The 19432-nt window shown below is 43.0% G+C and overlaps 1 protein-coding gene across 1 annotated transcript in view; it reads right to left on the minus strand.

Moving 5' to 3' along the window:
• The window catches only part of FBXL20 (F-box and leucine rich repeat protein 20), a 101077-nt gene that overhangs the window by 23688 nt on the left and 57957 nt on the right, over positions 1-19432 (minus strand). The window contains exons 3-5 of the mRNA XM_066627333.1: positions 10466-10520; positions 7274-7348; positions 5162-5256 (exon numbers count right to left, since the gene is read on the minus strand). Coding sequence (XP_066483430.1) covers positions 5162-5256; positions 7274-7348; positions 10466-10520 — 225 coding nt within the window. The remainder of the gene's footprint in view (positions 1-5161; positions 5257-7273; positions 7349-10465; positions 10521-19432) is intronic.

Here is a 19432-nt window from a genome sequence, read left to right on the forward strand (position 1 = left end):
GGATGATGGCCGGATCCCAAAGGATCTCCTCTATGGAGAACTTGTGCAAGGAAAGCGCGCTACAGGTAGACCACAGCTGCGATACAAGGACATCTGCAAGAGGGATCTGAAGGCCTTAGGAGTGGACCTCAACAGGTGGGAAACCCTGGCCTCTGAGTGGCCCGCTTGGAGGCAGGCTGTGCAGTATGGCCTTTCCCAGTTTGAAGAGACACTTGGCCAACAGTCTGAGGCTAAGAGGCAAAGAAGGAAGGCCCATAGCCAGGGAGACAGACCAGGGACAGACTGCACTTGCTCCCAGTGTGGAAGGGATTGTCACTCCCAAATTGGCTTTTTCAGCCACACTAGATGCTGTGCCAGAACCACCATTCAGAGTGCGATACCATAGTCATTTGGGACTGAAGGTTGCCAACTACTACTGTAACATATTGCAATGTTTACCTCATTGTCCCCACAATGATCCTGCAAAATTACATGAGTAGCTTCAGTTTACAGACTGGGAAACTGAACCTCCCATGTAGGCTTAGATAGTAGTCCAGTTCAGAAGCTACAGTCAAACCATTGCTTGGCCACTGGAAATGGGCTGCAGGATCATGTGCTCCCTCTGTTCATGGCAGAAATAGTTTGCCATGACATCCATATCAGGCTAAATGTATGCATGATGGTAACCATAGCAAGGTTGGTTCAGTGATGACTGAGGCAAGGTGAAACAAGCTGCCCTGAGCAGCAGATGGGCATAGGTGGCACCTAGTGTCAATGGCTATCTTCACAGCCATCTCACCCAGTTGCCACCTACTCCCTTACCACTTTCCTTTTGATCTGCTCAGGATCAGAACAAGGAAGCTGAGAGAACCACCGCCTGCTTCTCCTGCTTCCTTGTTCCAGCTGCACTATGCCACCCTGTTTTAAAACAGAATGAGACGGAGAAACAGATAAGCTGCATGACATCAGGGCAGGAGGAGGTGAGCAGCAGTATCCTTTCTTGTTGCTGCTACAGAGTGCAAAAGAAGGCAGTGGCACCTCTTCATTGTCCCTGACTCAATTCCCAGGGAGGCAGCAGAATGAACACATTGTGGAGAGACAGAATTTCACTGGTGCATCAGGTGCCCTTTCTTTTTGGGCTGGTCCTAACAGTGGGGCTGTTCTAAAACAACAACAACAACAACAAGCCATGACCAGAAAACATATTTTAAAGTAGGGTTCTGATTTTCATCTACAGACAAAGTATGGTTACTGAAAAGTGGAAGTAACTGGTCCATACAAGTGGCAAAAGAGCATGTGAGCCTTCATTCCCAATGACTAAACTAGGATTGGCTGCGATATCTGAACTGACACTGTTTGTGGGGTGGAGGTGGTCTCCTGCATTATACCTCTGAAAGAATACTAAAGTCACATTTTGAAGCTCAGCATTTCAGGATCTAACCCTGCATCTACTATGCAAGAATTAAGAAAATCTTCTGTCCAGTAACTCCTAACTTCATAAAACCACCATCACTTCAGAGAGGAACAAGAAAATACCTACATACAATCCAGTGAAGGGAGAGCTGTAGTGATCTCATAAGAACAGCCCCACTGGATCAGGCCACAGGCCCATCTAGCCCAGCTTCCCGTATCTCACAGAGGCCCAACAAATGCCCCAGGGAGCACACCAGATAACAAGAGACCTGCATCCTGGTGCCCTCCCTTGCATCTGGCATTCAGACATAGCCCATTTCTAAAATCAGGAGGTTGCACATACACATCATGGCTTGTTTACCCATAATGGATTTTTCCTGCAGAAACTTGTCCAATCCCCTTTTAAAGGCATCCAGGCCAGATTCCGTCACTACATCCTGCGGCAAGGAGTTCCACAGACCAACCACACGCTGAGTAAAGAAATATTTTCTTTTGTCTGCCCTAACCCTCCCAACACTCAATTTTAGTAGATGTCCCCTGGTTCTGGTATTATGTGAGAGTGTAAAGAGCATCTCCCTATCCACTCTGTCCATTCCCTGCATAATTTTGTATGTCTCAATCATGTCCCCCCTCAAGCGTCTCATTTCTAGGCTGAAGAGGCCCAAACGCCGTAGCCTTTCCTCATAAGGAAGGTGCCCCAGCCCCGTAATCATCTTAGTCGCTCTCTTTTGCACCTTTTCCATTTCCACTATGTCTTTTTTGAGATGTGGCGACCAGAACTGGACACAATACTCCAGGTGTGGCCTTACCATAGATTTGTACAACGGCATTATAATACTAGCCATTTTGTTCTCAATACCCTTCCTAATGATCCCAAGCATAGAATTGGCCTCCTTCACTGCCGCCGCACATTGGGTCGACACTTTCATCGACCTGTCCACCACCACCCCAAGATCTCTCTCCTGATCTGTCACAGACAGCTCAGAACCCATCAGCCTATATGTGAAGTTTTGATTTTTTTGCCCCAGTGTGCATGACTTTACATTACTTACACTGAAATGCATCTGCCATTTTGCTGTCCATTCTGCCAGTTTGGAGAAATCCTTCTGGAGCTCATCACAATCGCTTCTGGTCTTCACCACTCAGAAAAGTTTGGTGTCGTCTGCAAACTTTGCCACCTCACTGCTCAACCCTGTCTCCAGGTCATTTATGAAGAGGTTGAAAAGCACTAGTCCCAGGATAGATCCTTGGGGCACATCGCTTTTCACCTCTCTCCATTGTGAAAATTGCCCATTGACACCCACTCTCTGCTTCCTGGTCTTCAAACAGGACTCAATCCAGGAGAGGACCTGTCCTCTAATTCCCTGACTGTGGAGTTTTCACCAAAGTTTTCCCTTTGGTGAGGGACCGTGTCGAACGGCTTCTGAAAGTCCAGATATATAATGGGTTCTCCTGCATCCACATGCCTGTTGACCTTTTCAAAGAATTCTAAAAGGTTCGTGAGGCAAGACTTATCCTTACAGAAGCCATGCTGATTCTCCATCAGCAAGGCCTGTTCGTCTATGTGTTTTGAGATTCTATCTTTGATGAGGCATTCCATCATCTTACCCGGTATAGGTGTTAGGCTGACCAGCCTATAGTTTCCCGGGTCCCCCCTCTTTCCCTTTTTAAAGATTGGTATGACATTTGCTATCCTCTAATCCTCTGGCACCATGGCTGTTTTGAGGGACAAGTTGCATATTTCAGTCAAGAGATTAGCAACTTCATTCTTTAATTCCTTAATAACTCTTGGGTGGATGCCATCTGGGCCCAGTGACTTTTTGATCTTTAATTTATCAGTGAGGTCTGAAACATCTTCTCTTTCAACCTCTATCTGACTTAATTCCTTGGTCAGGAGGGGCCGTTCGGGCAGCGGTATTTGCCCGAGGTCTTCTGCCGTGAAAACAGATGCAAAGAACTCTCAATTTCTCTGCCATCTCCAAGTCTCCTTTTATCTCTCCTTTCCCTCCCTCACCATCCAGAGGGCCAACCGCTTCTCTGGCGGGTTTCCTGCTTCTAACATATTTGAAGAAGCTTTTATTATTCCCCTTAATGTTGCTGGCCATGTGTTCCTCATAGTCTCGCTTGGCCTCCCGTATCACCTTCTTACATTTCTTTTGCCACAGTTTATGTTCCTTTTTATTCTCTTCATTAGGGCAAGACTTCCATTTAAGGAAGGAAGCTTCCTTGCCCTTTACGGCCTCTCTAACTTGGCTGGTTAGCCATGCGGGCACCCTCCTGGATTTAGTGGAGCCCTTCTTCCTTTGTGGTATACACTTCCGCTGGGCCTCTATTACTGTTGTTTTAAGCAGCCTCCATGCACTCTGGAGAGATTGGACTCTTTTTACCTTCCCTTTCAACCTCCTTCTAACCAGCCTCCTCATTTGAGGGAAGTCCGCCTGTCGGAAGTCAAGGGTTTTTGTGAGAGATTTGCCCGGTATTCTTCCCCTGAAGTGCATGTCGAAACGGATCACAGCATGATCACTGTTTCCCAACGGCTCCGTAACACTGACATCTCTAACCAGGTCCTGAGTACTGCACAATATTAAACCACTGTGAACACTGTAGGTGATACCTGGACATACCCTTAGTATACCATACTCAAACATTAGCCAGGTAAAGCAAACTCATGCAACCCTGTGTCTGAAAGACAGGTGGAAGTAGGAAAAAGTTGGCTGAAACTCACCCCAACGTGGACACTTCCCCTGATTGCCTATATTAGATTATTAGAGTCGCATGGTGGCACATCAACGGTCTGGCAAGTCACCTTTCAAGTAAGGACCCCAAACTGGCCAAGGGGAGGATTGCTACTCCATCTTCTTAAAAACAGGTTAAGCTTATCCTCTTGTTGCTTGTGGTGGCGGGCTTTGCTGAGCACTGGGACAAGCCCTAGTCCAGCAATAGCATACCCACACCTTCCCCACAGATTATGGAAGTGACTTAGGCAGCACTCAAATCCATATCCTGAAAAGACAGCCATGCATCTTCACCCAAGCATACTACATTTTAGCAGGACTTGAGATAATAAAAGACATATTGGAACATTTCCATGCGTTCCTCATAATTACTTGCCAGAGACCCTTCAATGAACAGATGACTATCAGTAAAATAAGTCACTATTATGTCTACTGAATAGACAAGGCAACTTACCCAAGCCATTATAAACCCAACTGTGTAATCCTAAATAATTTTCAGCGCTGATGCAGCCATTCCAACGGGGCACACACTGCATTCTGTGGTGGGGAACATTTGTTCCCTTACCTTGGAGCTGCATTGTGCCTGAATTGGCAATGGAAAGTTAGGACTAAGCTGAAAGTGAATTTTCAGGGATATGGCCCAGTGGCACAAGTGCTGCTATGCAATGGCTGTGCACCACACTAGTGACAAATCCTCTTACTGGGGTAGCTGTGGCTAGAGCGGTATGCAAAGAACGACTTGGAAGAAGCAATGAGGCAGCAGCAACCATACAATCCTAGGTAGTATATGAAGTGTGCATTTGAACCCAGGTCTCCTTTGGTCTGAAAGCAGCACTCTATGCTTACTGGATTATAATTTACTAAATATACTTCTATTACAGAAACAGAAGTCAATTTTTTGAAAACGTTTACCTTTGCATATTGCATCTCAAAGTAACTTGCGCTTGTGCCCCCCCATGCTCTAGATTTATGTTGGATACAAAAATAAAACTGTGTTGCCCCCCCAGGTAAAAAAACCAGCGAAGCCTCACTACCTTAATGCGTTGTCTCCCACACCTAGGCATCCACGTAGGCTCAATTTTCGCAAGAAACCCCCACATCTTTTAGAAATATTTTCCACCACACGACCCTGTAAGATGAAGACCAGGAAGAAAATACAATTGGTGGGTTCTTCAGATAGATCAGATAGTTCTAAAATGCCTTGCTTATCCATGCTAGGGTCTTCAAGAGGAATTTTATCAGGGGGTTACAAAGTTTCTTTTGGGCCCCTTCTCAAAGGGGGAGGAGAGAGGGCAAACAGAGCAGGGGGAGGGTGGTGACAGCCAGAATAGTATTTGGAGCCCAGGTTTACCAGGTTTCCTGATGCAGAGTCAAGGTCTACCTGCCCACATGGCATCAGCAGCTAGATACAGTAATATGGAAACCCAAACACACTCCTAAGTCCCTCTAAAGTCTTTTAAATACAGAAAATCATTGCAAAAAATTAGCATCGTCATATTTAGACTCACACTAGAACAGAAAGTGTCCTATGTGTACCAAAACTTACTTCTGCAGCAGCTGTAGTCCTGCAGTTGCAGCCCTGAGCTCCTACACACTTCGCCATGGTAGGCAGATCCACAAGCCAAAGAGCTACAGCAGCAGGCCAGTTTCCTCCCAGATTTGACACTGTGTTAAGAAGTGTCATGTACACATTCCTCAGCCCAGCTCATATGGTTGTGGTAGCTGCAGCCACTGCACACCCACGGCAGTGCCCCAGCATCCCATGTGGGCAGCAATGTGGGCAGTGGGTGAGACAGGAAAATGTAAGATCCAAGGAAATTTCTGCCTCCTTTGGCTACTGGGTTCCCTTTTTGACCCTGGTCCCAGGTACAAATGTATCCTGGATCCCCTTCATGGACCCTGATTAGCAAACAACTTTACTCAAACCCCATTTCTTTGATAAAACATCTCAGTGCCATCTCTCCTTCCTTAACCCCTCCTCCCCTATTTTACAGTACTTTGTATTCTCTAAAATGCCTAGCATGTACTTGATACATAAATGGTTGAATCGGACTAATTCACACAATCTCTGTGCTGCCCAGATTCCTCTTTACCCATAGGGAATTGGTCACCTGAATGCTCCTGGCAAAGACACAATCGTAATTTGACTTGCTGTCATTCAACCCACCTTCACTGTTCTTTGTCTGCAGACTCTCTTCCTCAAGCACAAACTCGGAAAGAGAGAGTCCGCAGACAACCACTTTACTTACACTTACTTACATGAACATGAAATACTTACATGAACGCACAAAGCTGACAAAAACTATCAGTATGACAGAAAAGAGCAGTCAGCTGTGAACTCACGGGTCATATGATTGACCTACAATGTTACTACATGGGAAAGCTCAAAGAACTGTTTTGTGCCACAGAAAGGTGATTTTGACAAATTCTCTGTTACACAGTTTAAGAGCTCCTGATGGTAACACTCAGGTTTAAAGTTGATGCCAGGAGTTGCTAAGTCACACCAGATGGTTTGGATTTGAGTGCTGGGGTGGGGGAATCAACCAATTTGGCTAAGTGCGCCAAGGACATACACTAGTGGCACATCCATGGTGGACAAAACTGTCGTAGCCTCGTGTTTCCAAAAGGCCAAGCAGTTTGCCAGAAGAGTACAAAATCCAAATGGCACCCCATGTTGGTAAAATACAACTAAATAATAATTTGCTGCCCCTTAATGGTACCCCAAATCCTCCCATGTGAAATGTCCTGCTTAATAGTAGGGAGTACCTTAAGGTGCAGTATTTCTGCAAGAGTACTGACCAAGGAATAAGTTGCCTGGATCTGCTAAATGGGGATTGCACCCTCAAATCTATTACACAGAAAATATCTTACTATATATATTTTTTTTAAATTAAGGATCCATGTAAAATAGAATGCACGGATCAGAACGCATATATTTCCACAGAAATAAAAACAGAGACAAAATAATTCAGCATCTGAACTGCTGCCACAGCTTTAAAAGATCCCTGGAGCTAGGAACTAAAAATTAATGATTTCTGTCTCTGGGGAGAGCTGCAAAAGGTTACACAGGGTGTCACTAATCTTATATAGTGCCATAATTACAGTTTAACTAGAGAAATGGGTTTTTTCATGCCACTTAATTATACCTCAATGTCCCGCTGGAAATCAAATAGGTCAATGCGCTGCCAGTTGCTCCCATCCAGGGCCAGGACATTCCAGGCCTATAATGAAAGGGAAGAAGGCAGAGAAAAGAAAATCAGATGTACAGTTGATTCAGGAAAAATGTAAAGTAAGTGATAACTTTAGTCCAGTTCAAATGCACAGGAGGACTACAGACCCTTGGTAACATACTTCTCAAGAGATCCAGCAGAAACATGTGGGAAAGGTCCCAACTACGCAACAGCAATTTCTAGTGACAATTGTACTGCTGAATGTTTAAATTAGTTGTTTCCAGTTTTGTTGAACATTTAAATCTTTATATAAACCAGTGCTCAGAATCTATGGAGAGCATATATATATGGACCTGCTATTACCCGCAACTGTGACAACTTTATGAATACACACAAGCACCTGGGTTACAAACCATACTTTGCAGTGAACACTGTAATTTACTTGATCTATGCTGTGCTGTTTTAGTTCAGATGATGGCTCAGTCTGTCAAAGTGGAAAGCAGGCCTTCTTAAGGGAGATTTGAGAAGTTGCAAAGAGAGAAAGAAGCAACTCTCCTTCAATGCCATAGTTCAGGAAATGGCCATAGCTCAATGGAAAAGTATCTGCTTGTGTGCAGAATGTTCCACATTCAATCCCCAACATCAAACAAGGCAGACAGAAATTCCTGCCTGAAACCTTGGAGAGCCACTGGCAATAAATGTTGACAATATTGAGCTAGAAGGACCAGTGGTCTGACGGTATAAGGCAATTTCTATTTTCCTTGAGTCAGGCATACCCCTGCCCTCCTCCTCTGCCACCCCAAAAGATGGGTGTGTTATCAAGGAGGATCAACTAATTTGTACTTTTTTGTTTCAATAAGGTGAGTGCATCACACCTTAAAGTATGACATAAGCCCATGTGAACTTGCACCCTCTCAACTGCACTAATTTGCTTGGCCCCATGCCTTGTAGCCCATTCTATGCCCTGAGATTCTCCACACAGTATTTCACAGAAAGGTATTTTGGGTATGTACTTTAAAACTCACTCCTTTGCCCTAATGTCATTACTACTTGTCATAAGTATAAATCTTTAAAATAAATACTTTCTGAGGAAACCGGGAGCAGAACAGGCAATGTAAAGTCATGTGGGGAGGAGGGGAAACAGTAGTTGAGGGAAAGCAAAGAAGCATAGAACATGAGAGACCTACTGAATCAGACCGAAGGGCCATTAATTCAACATCATGTTGGAAACATGACTCCAAGAAGCCCACAAGCAGGACATGAAGACAATAACTCTCTCTTGTATATTTTCAGCATTTGGCATTCAGGGGCATACTACCTCTGAACATGGAGGTTTCACTGAACTAACATGCCTAACAGCTGTTGAGCAACTTGTCCATCATGAATGTGTCCAATTCCTTTTAGAGCTATCTAAGCCAGTGGCCATCACCATGCCCTGCAGCAATGCATTCTGTAAACTTATCACACAGCGCAATATGTGAAGTGCTTATTTTGCTTCTCCTGAATCTAATGCTAATCAATTGTTAAAAGATATGGCAAAAAATAAAGCCCTCCACATCATCCATAATTGTATAAAGCTCTATCATGTTCCATTTTATAGTAGACATTTTTTCCAAAACTAATAAACCCCAGATGTGTTAGCTTTTCCTCACAGGGAATGTGCCATAATCCCTAAGATTATTTCGGTTGCCCCTTTCTCCATCTTCCCCAGTTATGCAATAGCTTACCTGAGTGATCAGAATTTACACAGTATTCCAAAATCAACCACGTGATAGATTTATAAAGTCATTAGTATAATGACAATTTTAAGTTCAATCCCTTTCCTAATAATCCCAAACATGGAATTTGCCCATTTCACTATAGATGCTTACAGAGTTAATGTTTCCATAGAACTATACACCAAAACCCTTAAAGATTACTTTCCTGGGCAGTCACCAACAGTTCAGATGAAATTCTTCATAGAACATGGCCGCTAAGCATGAATAGTTCTTACTGCAACACTTATTCAAATACTACCAGTATAAACATGGTTATAATTTGTTTTATGTACAGGTGTGCCTTGACATTTGCAGGGGTTCCATTCCTGGAAACCTGGGAATAATCAAATTTGCAGCTCTTGGCACTTCAGACCCTCTGAACATGACTGGAGCTGTGTTCCAGCCTCTGGAAGGCTGAAAATAGTCACTTCTGGTTTCCAGCCAAAAATGGAAAGTGATGATTTTCAGCCTTCTGGAGGCCTCAGAAGGTCCTCCAGATGCAGCCAGAGCACAGCTCTGGTCGCGTTCAGAGGGTTCAGGTTCGGTCAAATACATGGGTTAGGAACTCATGGTTAGTTAAAAATGTGGGTCTCAAATCCACTGATAGGGAGGTGCGACCTGTACAAACATCCTACAAACTTGTTAGAGAAGCAAACCAATGAATGTGAAATCACAAGATCACATTTAAACCCACCTCCCCTGTTACAGATCATGACAAATGTGTCATCTCCTCCTTCTCCCTTTAGGGATGACATATTTTAAGTAACACACACACACCCCAAGGCTGTGATCTCTAGGGTCAACCAAAAACAGCACATTGTCTGTGTGAGTAGGCAATAAGAGATCATCAAGGCTCTCTGCAATCTTCCAAAATGCTATCCTATATAATGTCTTCATGTCTTTCAAAGAAGTCAGTGGAAGGAACTGAATTCTATTGCAAAAAGGAATTGTAGATGAGGAGAAATCTCTGCAGCCAGTTTGCAAGTTGAGGGGAGAGGCTTGATCTCTGCTCACTATGTATGGAAAACATCTTCCTACCATGAGATTCTTGACATGCTAGACATGTGCACAGACCCCTACAGGAGAGGAGCATCAAACAAAAGCCCAAGATTTTCCTACTATTCAAAAGAGGTGCTTTGTGAGATCACTTTGTGAAAATCCCAAATATATAACCAAATCCAGTTAGATCAATCTAGCTGGAACTAAAACTAAGGAAGACTTAATAACTCTGTGAAAATCTCAGGTATAATGATACAAAACTAATGGGGTAGGGGTGGAGAACACATGTTAATTACATGAACTAGTGATTCTAGTCAATGCTTTCCTGGCTTTGAAACAAGATGGCAAACTGGAGGAGCCCAAGAGACAAGCAGTTAAAACCTTACCAGTACTGGTATGCAAACATTCTTACCCTGGAGACCTGAGCACAGCGACATAGCGTGACCACATCCAGGAAGGAGAATATTCTGTTAACAAATATACACATAAAAAGAACTAAATATTGGCATTTTATATTGTTTTTTAAAACCCAATTTCTTAGCAACTGGGCTTGACTTTGGTGGATATTCATAAGAGTTTGGACTGGCAGGTTGTTTTCATTGCCAAGATTAAGCCCTGAAACATAAAATGTGAACTGGGCTTGCTCATTTAACCAGTTAAATAAAAAACTTGGTCAACTATTTTAAAGGACCATTCAGTAGAACTGTAACAAAGATTAATTACTGAAACCATCTACATCTTAATATGTCATGTTTCCTTTTGAGGAATTTATTATTGTACAATTGTAATAGAGAGATTCTCTAATTCCAATTACAAATAACCAAGTCAGTTTGCTATTACAACACAATGAAACTTAATTCTAAACAATTACACTGTTACACAAATATAATATATACTATCAAAATTCATGAGTTCAAACAATCTTAGATTTTATTTAGAACAGTAGGGATCATTCAGTCAGTGACACACAGATTTTGTTAGGAGGAGATATTGCTTCTGGGATAGAAGTCCAGGTAATGTGAGTGAGGCCAGGCCTAAGGAATCGGGGGGGGGGGGGGGGAAGAAGAGAATGGTTTTTCTTTCTTTTTGGAAAACAAAGACATTTACAGGAAAATTGAAATACATGCAATATTGAAATACATGCAAAAATTAAATTACGAATTTAGCCAGTGTTAGAGATGGAGAAGCACATTGTTGCAGTTCAAAGTACAGTCACCCCCCTTGTCTTACTCAAGGGTTATATCCTATGTAAAGCTAAAATTGTGTACATCCAGAAAATACATACTGTCTCTTTAAAAATGATGAGAGACAGGCTATAACCGAGACTGAGGGAACAGCAGCTTCATTCTCCGATCTTAAGCTCACTCACAGCCACATATTTAGTGAGTGGAATGGCAAGTGGAACCAACTGCACTATTTAAACTGTTTTTCTGGAGTTTTTTCATTTGCCAGCTGTGAGTAGTTCAATTCTCGCAAGTCAACTGCATGTAAAATGAGGGGCGACTATAGCTAAACACCTTACTATCTTGCCAGTTGTGAAAATAGGGGGAAAAAACCAACAACTGAAAATAGAAACTATCAATATCATTGTAAATAAAAGGGATTTTTTCAAGTATCTAAACATGAAAACCTTTCTCTATACTGGAGAATGTCAGGATTACAGGTGAGGCCTCAGTATCCATAGGGGATCTGTTTGCCTATGGCCTCTGCATTTCAGAATGGCCGTTTTGGCAAAAAAAACCCAACAGAAGTGTCTTTTTTGCCCTTATAAGGCATTCTGAGGTCTGGGGAAGGCCTCCATGGCAAAAAATACACTTCTGGTTTCCCTCCAGAAAATGAAAGTTGTGTTGTTGTTTTTTGCTAAAACAGCTGTTCTGAAGCCCACAGAGGCCGTGGGCAGATGCGTGTGGCCTCTGGAGGGCTCAGGTTGGGCCACGTCTGGCTTAATGAAAGCCGGGGGGACCCACGCTGATCCGGATCCGCGGATATAGGATCTGTGGATATGAAGGCCTCATCTGTATACAGAAACAGAAAAAATGCATTAACTTGTTTACTACTAGAAAAATTTGGGTGGCACACTGGTTTTCTCCCCTGGGCTTTCACATCTTTAGTAAAGATATACAAAGTGTGTCCAGAAAGTAATGAAAACAAAGGTCCTACACTCAAGAAGGGCTCTGTGAAGGGAGAAGCCGGCCAAGGTCACTTGGGGTGGGGTGCCAGGTACACGTTAGAACAGGGGTGCCCAAACCCTGGCCCGGGGGCCACTTGTGGCCCTCAGGGACTCCCAATGTGGCCCACGGGAAGCCCCCAGTCTCCAATGAGACTCAGGCCCTCTGGAGACTTGCTGGAGCCCAAGATTGCCCAATGCAAGTGCTCTCAGCATGAGGGTGACTGTTCAACCTTTCACATGAGCTGTAGGATGAGGGCTCCCTCCACTACTTGCTGTTTCACATTTGTGATGCAGAAGTGGCAGCAAGGGAAAGACCAACCTTGCTTTGTGCAAGGCCTTTTGTAAACCTTGAGCTATTGCAAAACCTTCATTCAGTCATAGAAGTTCCATCTCTAATATATTAATGTATGTAAATTTATTCAAATTTGAAATGTAAATTAATTCTTTTTTCCCTGGCCCCCAACATAGTGTCAGAGAGATGATGTGGCCCTCCTGCCAAAAGGTTTGGACACCCCTGCGTTAGAACACTGATCAGTTGCATTCCAGCCCTGAGACATTCTTTTTTGTGACACCCTTTTCAAGTGCTTCGTATTAAGAAAAATGCAAGTGAGTTAGGAACAGTGGTATGTGATAAAGTTTTGTGTGAAATTGGTTCAAAGTGCATCAGAAACTTTGGAAATGGTGAGAAAAGCTTATGAAGAAGCTGCACTATCATCTGAACAAGTTCTTGATTGCTTGAGACAAAGAGTTTTTTGTGTGTGTCCTGAGATCAGCTCAACCTGAATCCTTCATCACAACAACGGATCAAGTCACAGTGCTTTGGCTGTCAAAGATTTTTTGGCTGAAAAACACAACACGGTGCTTCCCCATCCATCCTACAGCCCCAACTTGGTTCCTTGTGGCTTTTTCACATTCCCAAAGACGAAGAATGGTTTGAAAGGACATCATTTTGATAGCGTGGATAATGTTCAAAGAGCCACTATGCAGGCTCTGAACGTCATCCCACTTGAAGACTTTCAGGGATGTTACGAAGAATGGAAAAATCGCTGGGAGCATTGGTACATTCACAAGGTGCATACTTAGAAGGAGAAAATATTCAACTGTAAAATTTTTCAATAAAAGAATTTTAAAAATATCATTCTCATTACTTTCATTACTTTTACTTCTCAATACTACACACCTTTGTGTAGATACACAAAGTAAACTGAGAAGCTGCAGGAACATTTTATATAAATATAGGCTGAAGTACAGTGCAGGATAAACTAGCCCATCATGCGTATACACAACTAGTATCAGATATCTCAGTCCATGCATCTGATGAAAGAGGCTTTTGTCTATGAAAGCATGTGCTACAATAATCCTGAAGGGCAATGAATATATTCTGTGCTAAATAAAGCAGACATTCTATGCCAAGGTAATCCCAAATTTTGAACAAAGAAATGTTGAATTATGAAATAATTTCAGTTTACACAAATTTGCTAATTTAACACAAGTAATTCAGCATTTTCTTTTTACAAATTTTGCTGAGCATGGGGAATGGGGAGCAGGGGGAGTTATGCAATATTCTGAAACCCAACGGTCAACTACCAGAAGTCTTATTCATTCTCTCCTCCTGACTTCTGATATTTCAACAGGCATGGACACCAAGTTCTGAAGTCATAAGGGTTAGAAACTTGCATTTTGTTTTAAATTATGTTTTGGACTTTTTTCTGTGCTTCTGTAGGATTTCTGGCACACAAGCAGTCCTACGTTTAGTCTCTTAGGGGCCAATCCGATCCAATTTTCCAGCACTGGTGGAGCTGCAATGCAGCCCCAAGGTAAGGGAACAAGTGTTCCCATACCTTAAGGAGGCCTCTGTGACTGCTGCCCCACCACACGATGCAGTGCATGCCCCACTGGCATAGTTGCACTGGCATTGGAAAACTAGATAGGATTGGGCCCTTAATATGCTATGGAACACTTGTTCCTACAGGCCACAACAGTAGCTTTTGTATAATGTCAGCTAATTCACACAAAAAACCTTCAGGTTTCATTAAACTGAGGGCTTTCCTCTTAGTTTCTCCTTACATGCACTTGAATGCTGTGAACCTATCCTACATCACACTTAGAAAAGCATCAACAAAACAACAGAATTGAACAAAGGATGCCCCTAGTCATGAATTTGAATACAAGCCTGCATACTCTAGTAGGCACAATAGGGTTAAACTGTACTGTGTCTTACTGAGATAGAACCCTTTTGATTAAGAAACCCCTGCAAACTTTCCAAGAATAGGAACCAGGACTAAAAACAGCACTGAAAGCTGACTAAAAGCTCAGTGTGAACACACTCTTAGCTGAGTCATAGCAGATTAGGGTGCAATCCCATACATACATACCTAAGTCCCATTGAACTTATTGGGGTTTACTTCTGAGTAGATATGCATAGAATTGTGCTGTTGGAAGACTTTACAGGCATTGTTTGGGGCTGCACTAGACAGGACAATTATAGGTCCTAGAAGAGCCAGTACCAGCAGTTTCTGAGACTGGAAATGGGAAGCATTCCTTAAAATCTTATCTAGAAGCAGAGCCTGTAACTTTGCATTGGGCAAATCACTGAGCATTTACATCAGACCTTATGATTTTTAAAAAAATATTCTCCACTTAAAAAAATTCTCCTTTTTGAATGTTCTGAATCCTTCCCATTACCAGAAACATAGGTAAGAGTGGGGCAGAAAAGGACAAGAACAAAATGAGAGGTAATGGTTTTGGACCAATTTCTTAACATGAAATATGCTCAAATCTTTTGACTTATACAGAACTCTGCCAAGATGAATGAAGAGGTAGTTATGACAGTGAAGGACTCGGAACAAATGTTTGTCAAAGTCAAGATATGCATATTACCTGAGAACACCACAAGATTAGACTACAGTCAGGGTAGTTATGATATATTTTATACTCTCAATTTATCTACTTGAGACACCATACCCTTCCTTATGCCCCATCATGATTTTCCAGCTTGAGAGTAGAGTTTACAGGTTGCATACTGCCCAAACTAGAACAGCACAGACAAGCAGAGATGAACTTTCAGGCTGTTTCTACACTACAAATTTTAAAGTTTAATAGTTTAATATAAGTTTAACTGCCTCAAATAACCCTGGAATTCACATTTTCATGAGGTGCAAAGAATTCTACCAAATCAACCATCGTCCACTGAACTACAAACGCCCACTGAACTACAGCAGCCAGGGATTCATGGAAAAATGGATTATTCGGAATTTAAGTCTGTAGTGTGGGATGCCTTCCATGACTGTCCCCTCATATATGAATCTGCTTCCATAGGACACCACCCAAAGCTCAAGCATCAGCATCTTTTCACACACTGCTAGACATTTTTATATGGGCAAAAGCAAGGTGAAGTTTAACATGTTGTTGATTATTCAATTTAATTTTTTATAATCTATACTTTTTACTACAGTATATTGATACCTTTTACTACAGTATACTTTTACTACAGTATATTGTAACTGAACCTCAGGTCAGATCAGGTAGTAGAAGCCCCAAAATTTTGAATTTTTTAATATACAGTGTATATACCTTGTTACTTATTAAACCTTGTTAATCTGCAAAACCTACTAAACCTTGTTAGTCTGCAAAAGCATTTCTGTGAGCCATGTCTGAAAGGTATGCGAGTCTTTTAACTACGTTTCACTGAGACACACGAAAAATCTATTCTAAGAAAGTCAACCTCTACACTAGCTTAGTGTGCATACCTGATCACTATCAACATAGGGGCCACCATCCCATTTGCCCAGCTTTGCTTTTACAACTAATACGATTTCAATCCCTTGCATGTTCAATTAACCTTCTGACCTCTGATGCTTAACAACTCTACTTAAATAGCTCACTTTCTGGGCGGGTGGAATATACCACAGAACAGGAGGTAAAACAGCAGGTGAGAGAGGGGTCAGACACTTTCGCTCAGTTCCATCGTGGTCCTAATGCAGAGAAGCAGTAAAAAGCTACATTCATTTTCCTTCATCTGTAGATTTTCCATAAATGTAAAAATTTAACTAAAGCTACAAAATGATAATCCTTTTCATATAATTTGGGTATAGGAAATACAGGTGTGCCCCTTTATCCACAGGGGTTCTGTTCAGTATCCCCCCCCCCGACTGCTGATACAGGCTGTCAGGGTTCCGGATGGTTCCTCTCTTTTTCCCTCTAAAAGAAGGGAGTAATAATCTCAGGGTTCTCAATAAGACCCAAACAAAAGAGAATGTGTAACACAGGATTTATTAGGATCTAATTAACAAATAAAAAAGCTTTAATATAAATTCAATATGCAGTTAACTAAAGTACTACAAAAAAGGAAAAAAGGAAGCTCCTGAACCAGCATGACTCCCCCCCCCCCAGGCAAAAAACCCTTTTATGAACTTGCCAAGAAAAAACAACTGCAAATAAAAGATTAAAAACCTAACGCAGTCTAACCCCTTTGTCTGGCTAGTAGTTTAACTCACAGTACCAAGCTAATTCTCCTCCAGAACCCATCTACCAAGGAGGCAACAAAGTTCCCTTCTCCACAGGGTTTTATTCTCTGCACTAACAGGCCCAACCCTTCTCACCTGGATCCTTTACAACTGAGGAATCCCAACTACTCTAACACCAATGGAAGGAAAGTAAAGACCTACATGAAACAACAGTTACATGACATTCCCCCTCTAGATTCCCCTTTTTTCCACTGAGAGAAACAACCTTTATGTTTGCTCTCAAACGGGGAGAAATTGGAATCTACAAAGCCCAATTGTTCTCAATATCACAACTACTATTTCCAATGTGTGTCGGAGATCGTTGAGCCAAGGTACACAAAGTCATGGACAACCTCCAGTTCATGTTCAGAGATTGTAATGCAGGGAGGTGAGGCCACATCCTGAACCATGACCTGTGTTTTCTTCAGGCTGATTGTCAGTCCAAAATCTTGGCAGGCCTTGCTAAAACGATCCATGAGCTGCTGGAGATCTTTGGCAGAGTGGGTAGTGACAGCTGCATCGTCGGCAAAGAGGAAGTCACGCAGACATTTCAGCTGGACTTTGGATTTTGCTCTCAGTCTGGAGAGGTTGAAGAGCTTTCCGTCTGATCTGGTCCGGAGATAGATGCCTTCTGTTGCAGTTCCAAAGGCCTGCTTCAGCAGGACAGCGAAGAAAATCCCAAACAAGGTTGGTGCAAGAACACAGCCCTGCTTCACTCCGCTTCGGATGTCAAAAGGGTCTGATGTGGAGCCATCGAAGACAACAGTGCCCTTCATGTCCTTGTGGAAAGATCTGATGATGCTGAGGAGCCTGGGTGGACATCCAATCTTGGGGAGAATCTTGAAGAGGCCGTCTCTGCTGACCAGGTCGAAAGCCTTCGTGAGATCTATGAAGGCTATAAAGAGTGGCTGTCGTTGTTCCCTGCATTTCTCCTGCAGTTGTCTAAGGGAGAATACCATATCAGTGGTGGACCTGTTGGCTCGGAATCCACACTGCGATTCTGGATAGACGCTCTCTGCAAGTACCTGGAGCCTCTTTAGTACAACTCGGGCAAACAGCTTTCCTACAACGCTAAGGAGAGAGATGCCGCGGTAGTTGTTGCAGTCACCCCTGTCACCTTTGTTCTTGTACAGCGTGATGATGTTTGCATCCCTCATGTCTTGAGGTACTCCACCTTCTCAACGATCTCCGACACACATTCTCTCGATACCGAGCTAAACAAGCGCATCGGTTTACCATCGTTACCGATGGTACCGTTTACCATCGGTAAAGCAGCTACCACGTTTTCCAGACTCACAAAGAGAGTCTGGTCCAACAAGAAGCTGACGGAACATACCAAGATCCAGGTCTACAGAGCTTGCGTCCTGAGTACACTTCTGTACTGCAGCGAGTCATGGACTCTTCGCTCACAACAGGAGAGGAAACTGAGCGCTTTCCACATGCGCTGCCTCCGACGCATCCTCGGCATCACCTGGCAGGACAAAGTTCCAAACAACACAGTCCTGGAACGTGCTGGAATCCCTAGCATGTATTCACTGCTGAAACAGAGACGCCTGCGTTGGCTTGGTCATGTCGTGAGAATGGATGATGGCCGGATCCCAAAGGATCTCCTCTATGGAGAACTCGTGCAAGGAAAGCGCCCTACAGGTAGACCACAGCTGCGATACAAGGACATCTGCAAGAGGGATCTGAAGGCCTTAGGGATGGACCTCAACAAGTGGGAAACCCTGGCCTCTGAGCGGCCCGCTTGGAGGCAGGCTGTGCAGCATGGCCTTTCCCAGTTTGAAGAGACACTTTGCCAACAGTCTGAGGCTAAGAGGCAAAGAAGGAAGGCCCATAGCCAGGGAGACAGACCAGGGACAGACTGCACTTGCTCCCGGTGTGGAAGGGATTGTCACTCCCGGATTGGCCTTTTCAGCCACACTAGACGCTGTGCCAGAACCACCTTTCAGAGCGCGATACCATAGTCTTTCGAGACTGAAGGTTGCCAATATATTTCCAATGTATGCTACACGAAGAATGTCCTGCTGGAAAACCCTCCCGAAAAAGGGCGCCCGCGATATTATCCTTTCCAGCAACATGTTCTATATCATATTCATAATCTTGTAAGACTTCATCTCATCAATTTCTGATTAGCCCCCTTAGATGTTAGGAGCCACTGCAATGGGGCATGATCAGTATGCAACAAAAACTTATCTCCTTAAAGATAGGGTCGCAATTTCTCTACAGCATACACAATAGCAAAACACTCTTCTTCTGAAACACACCAATTGGACTCTCTCTGTCAACTTCTTACTAAGATAAACAACAGGGTGTAATTCTTTATCCATTCCTTCCTATAATAATACTGCTCCAATACCCCGATCTAAAGCATCCGTGGCTAGAATATATCTGATCATAATTAGCAGTCAACAAAATAGGACAAGTACTAAGGGCCTCCTTAAGCTGATCAAAAGCCTGTTGGCATTGCAAAGACCAATTAACCTGATTAGGAGCACGTTTTTGAGCAAGATCTGAAAGGGGTGTGATGATATCACTATAATGAGGTATACATTTCTGATAATACCCAGCTAACCCTAGAAATGACTGTACCTGTTTTTTAGTCTGGGGAATAGACCAATTTTGGACAGCTTCTATCTTAATTTGTAATGGACTAATAGACCCTCGGCCGACATTGTGTCCAAGATACGTAACTTGCTTAAAT

The sequence above is a fragment of the Tiliqua scincoides genome, chromosome 5 (genome assembly GCF_035046505.1).
Source record: "Tiliqua scincoides isolate rTilSci1 chromosome 5, rTilSci1.hap2, whole genome shotgun sequence".
Lineage (NCBI taxonomy): Eukaryota > Metazoa > Chordata > Lepidosauria > Squamata > Scincidae > Tiliqua > Tiliqua scincoides.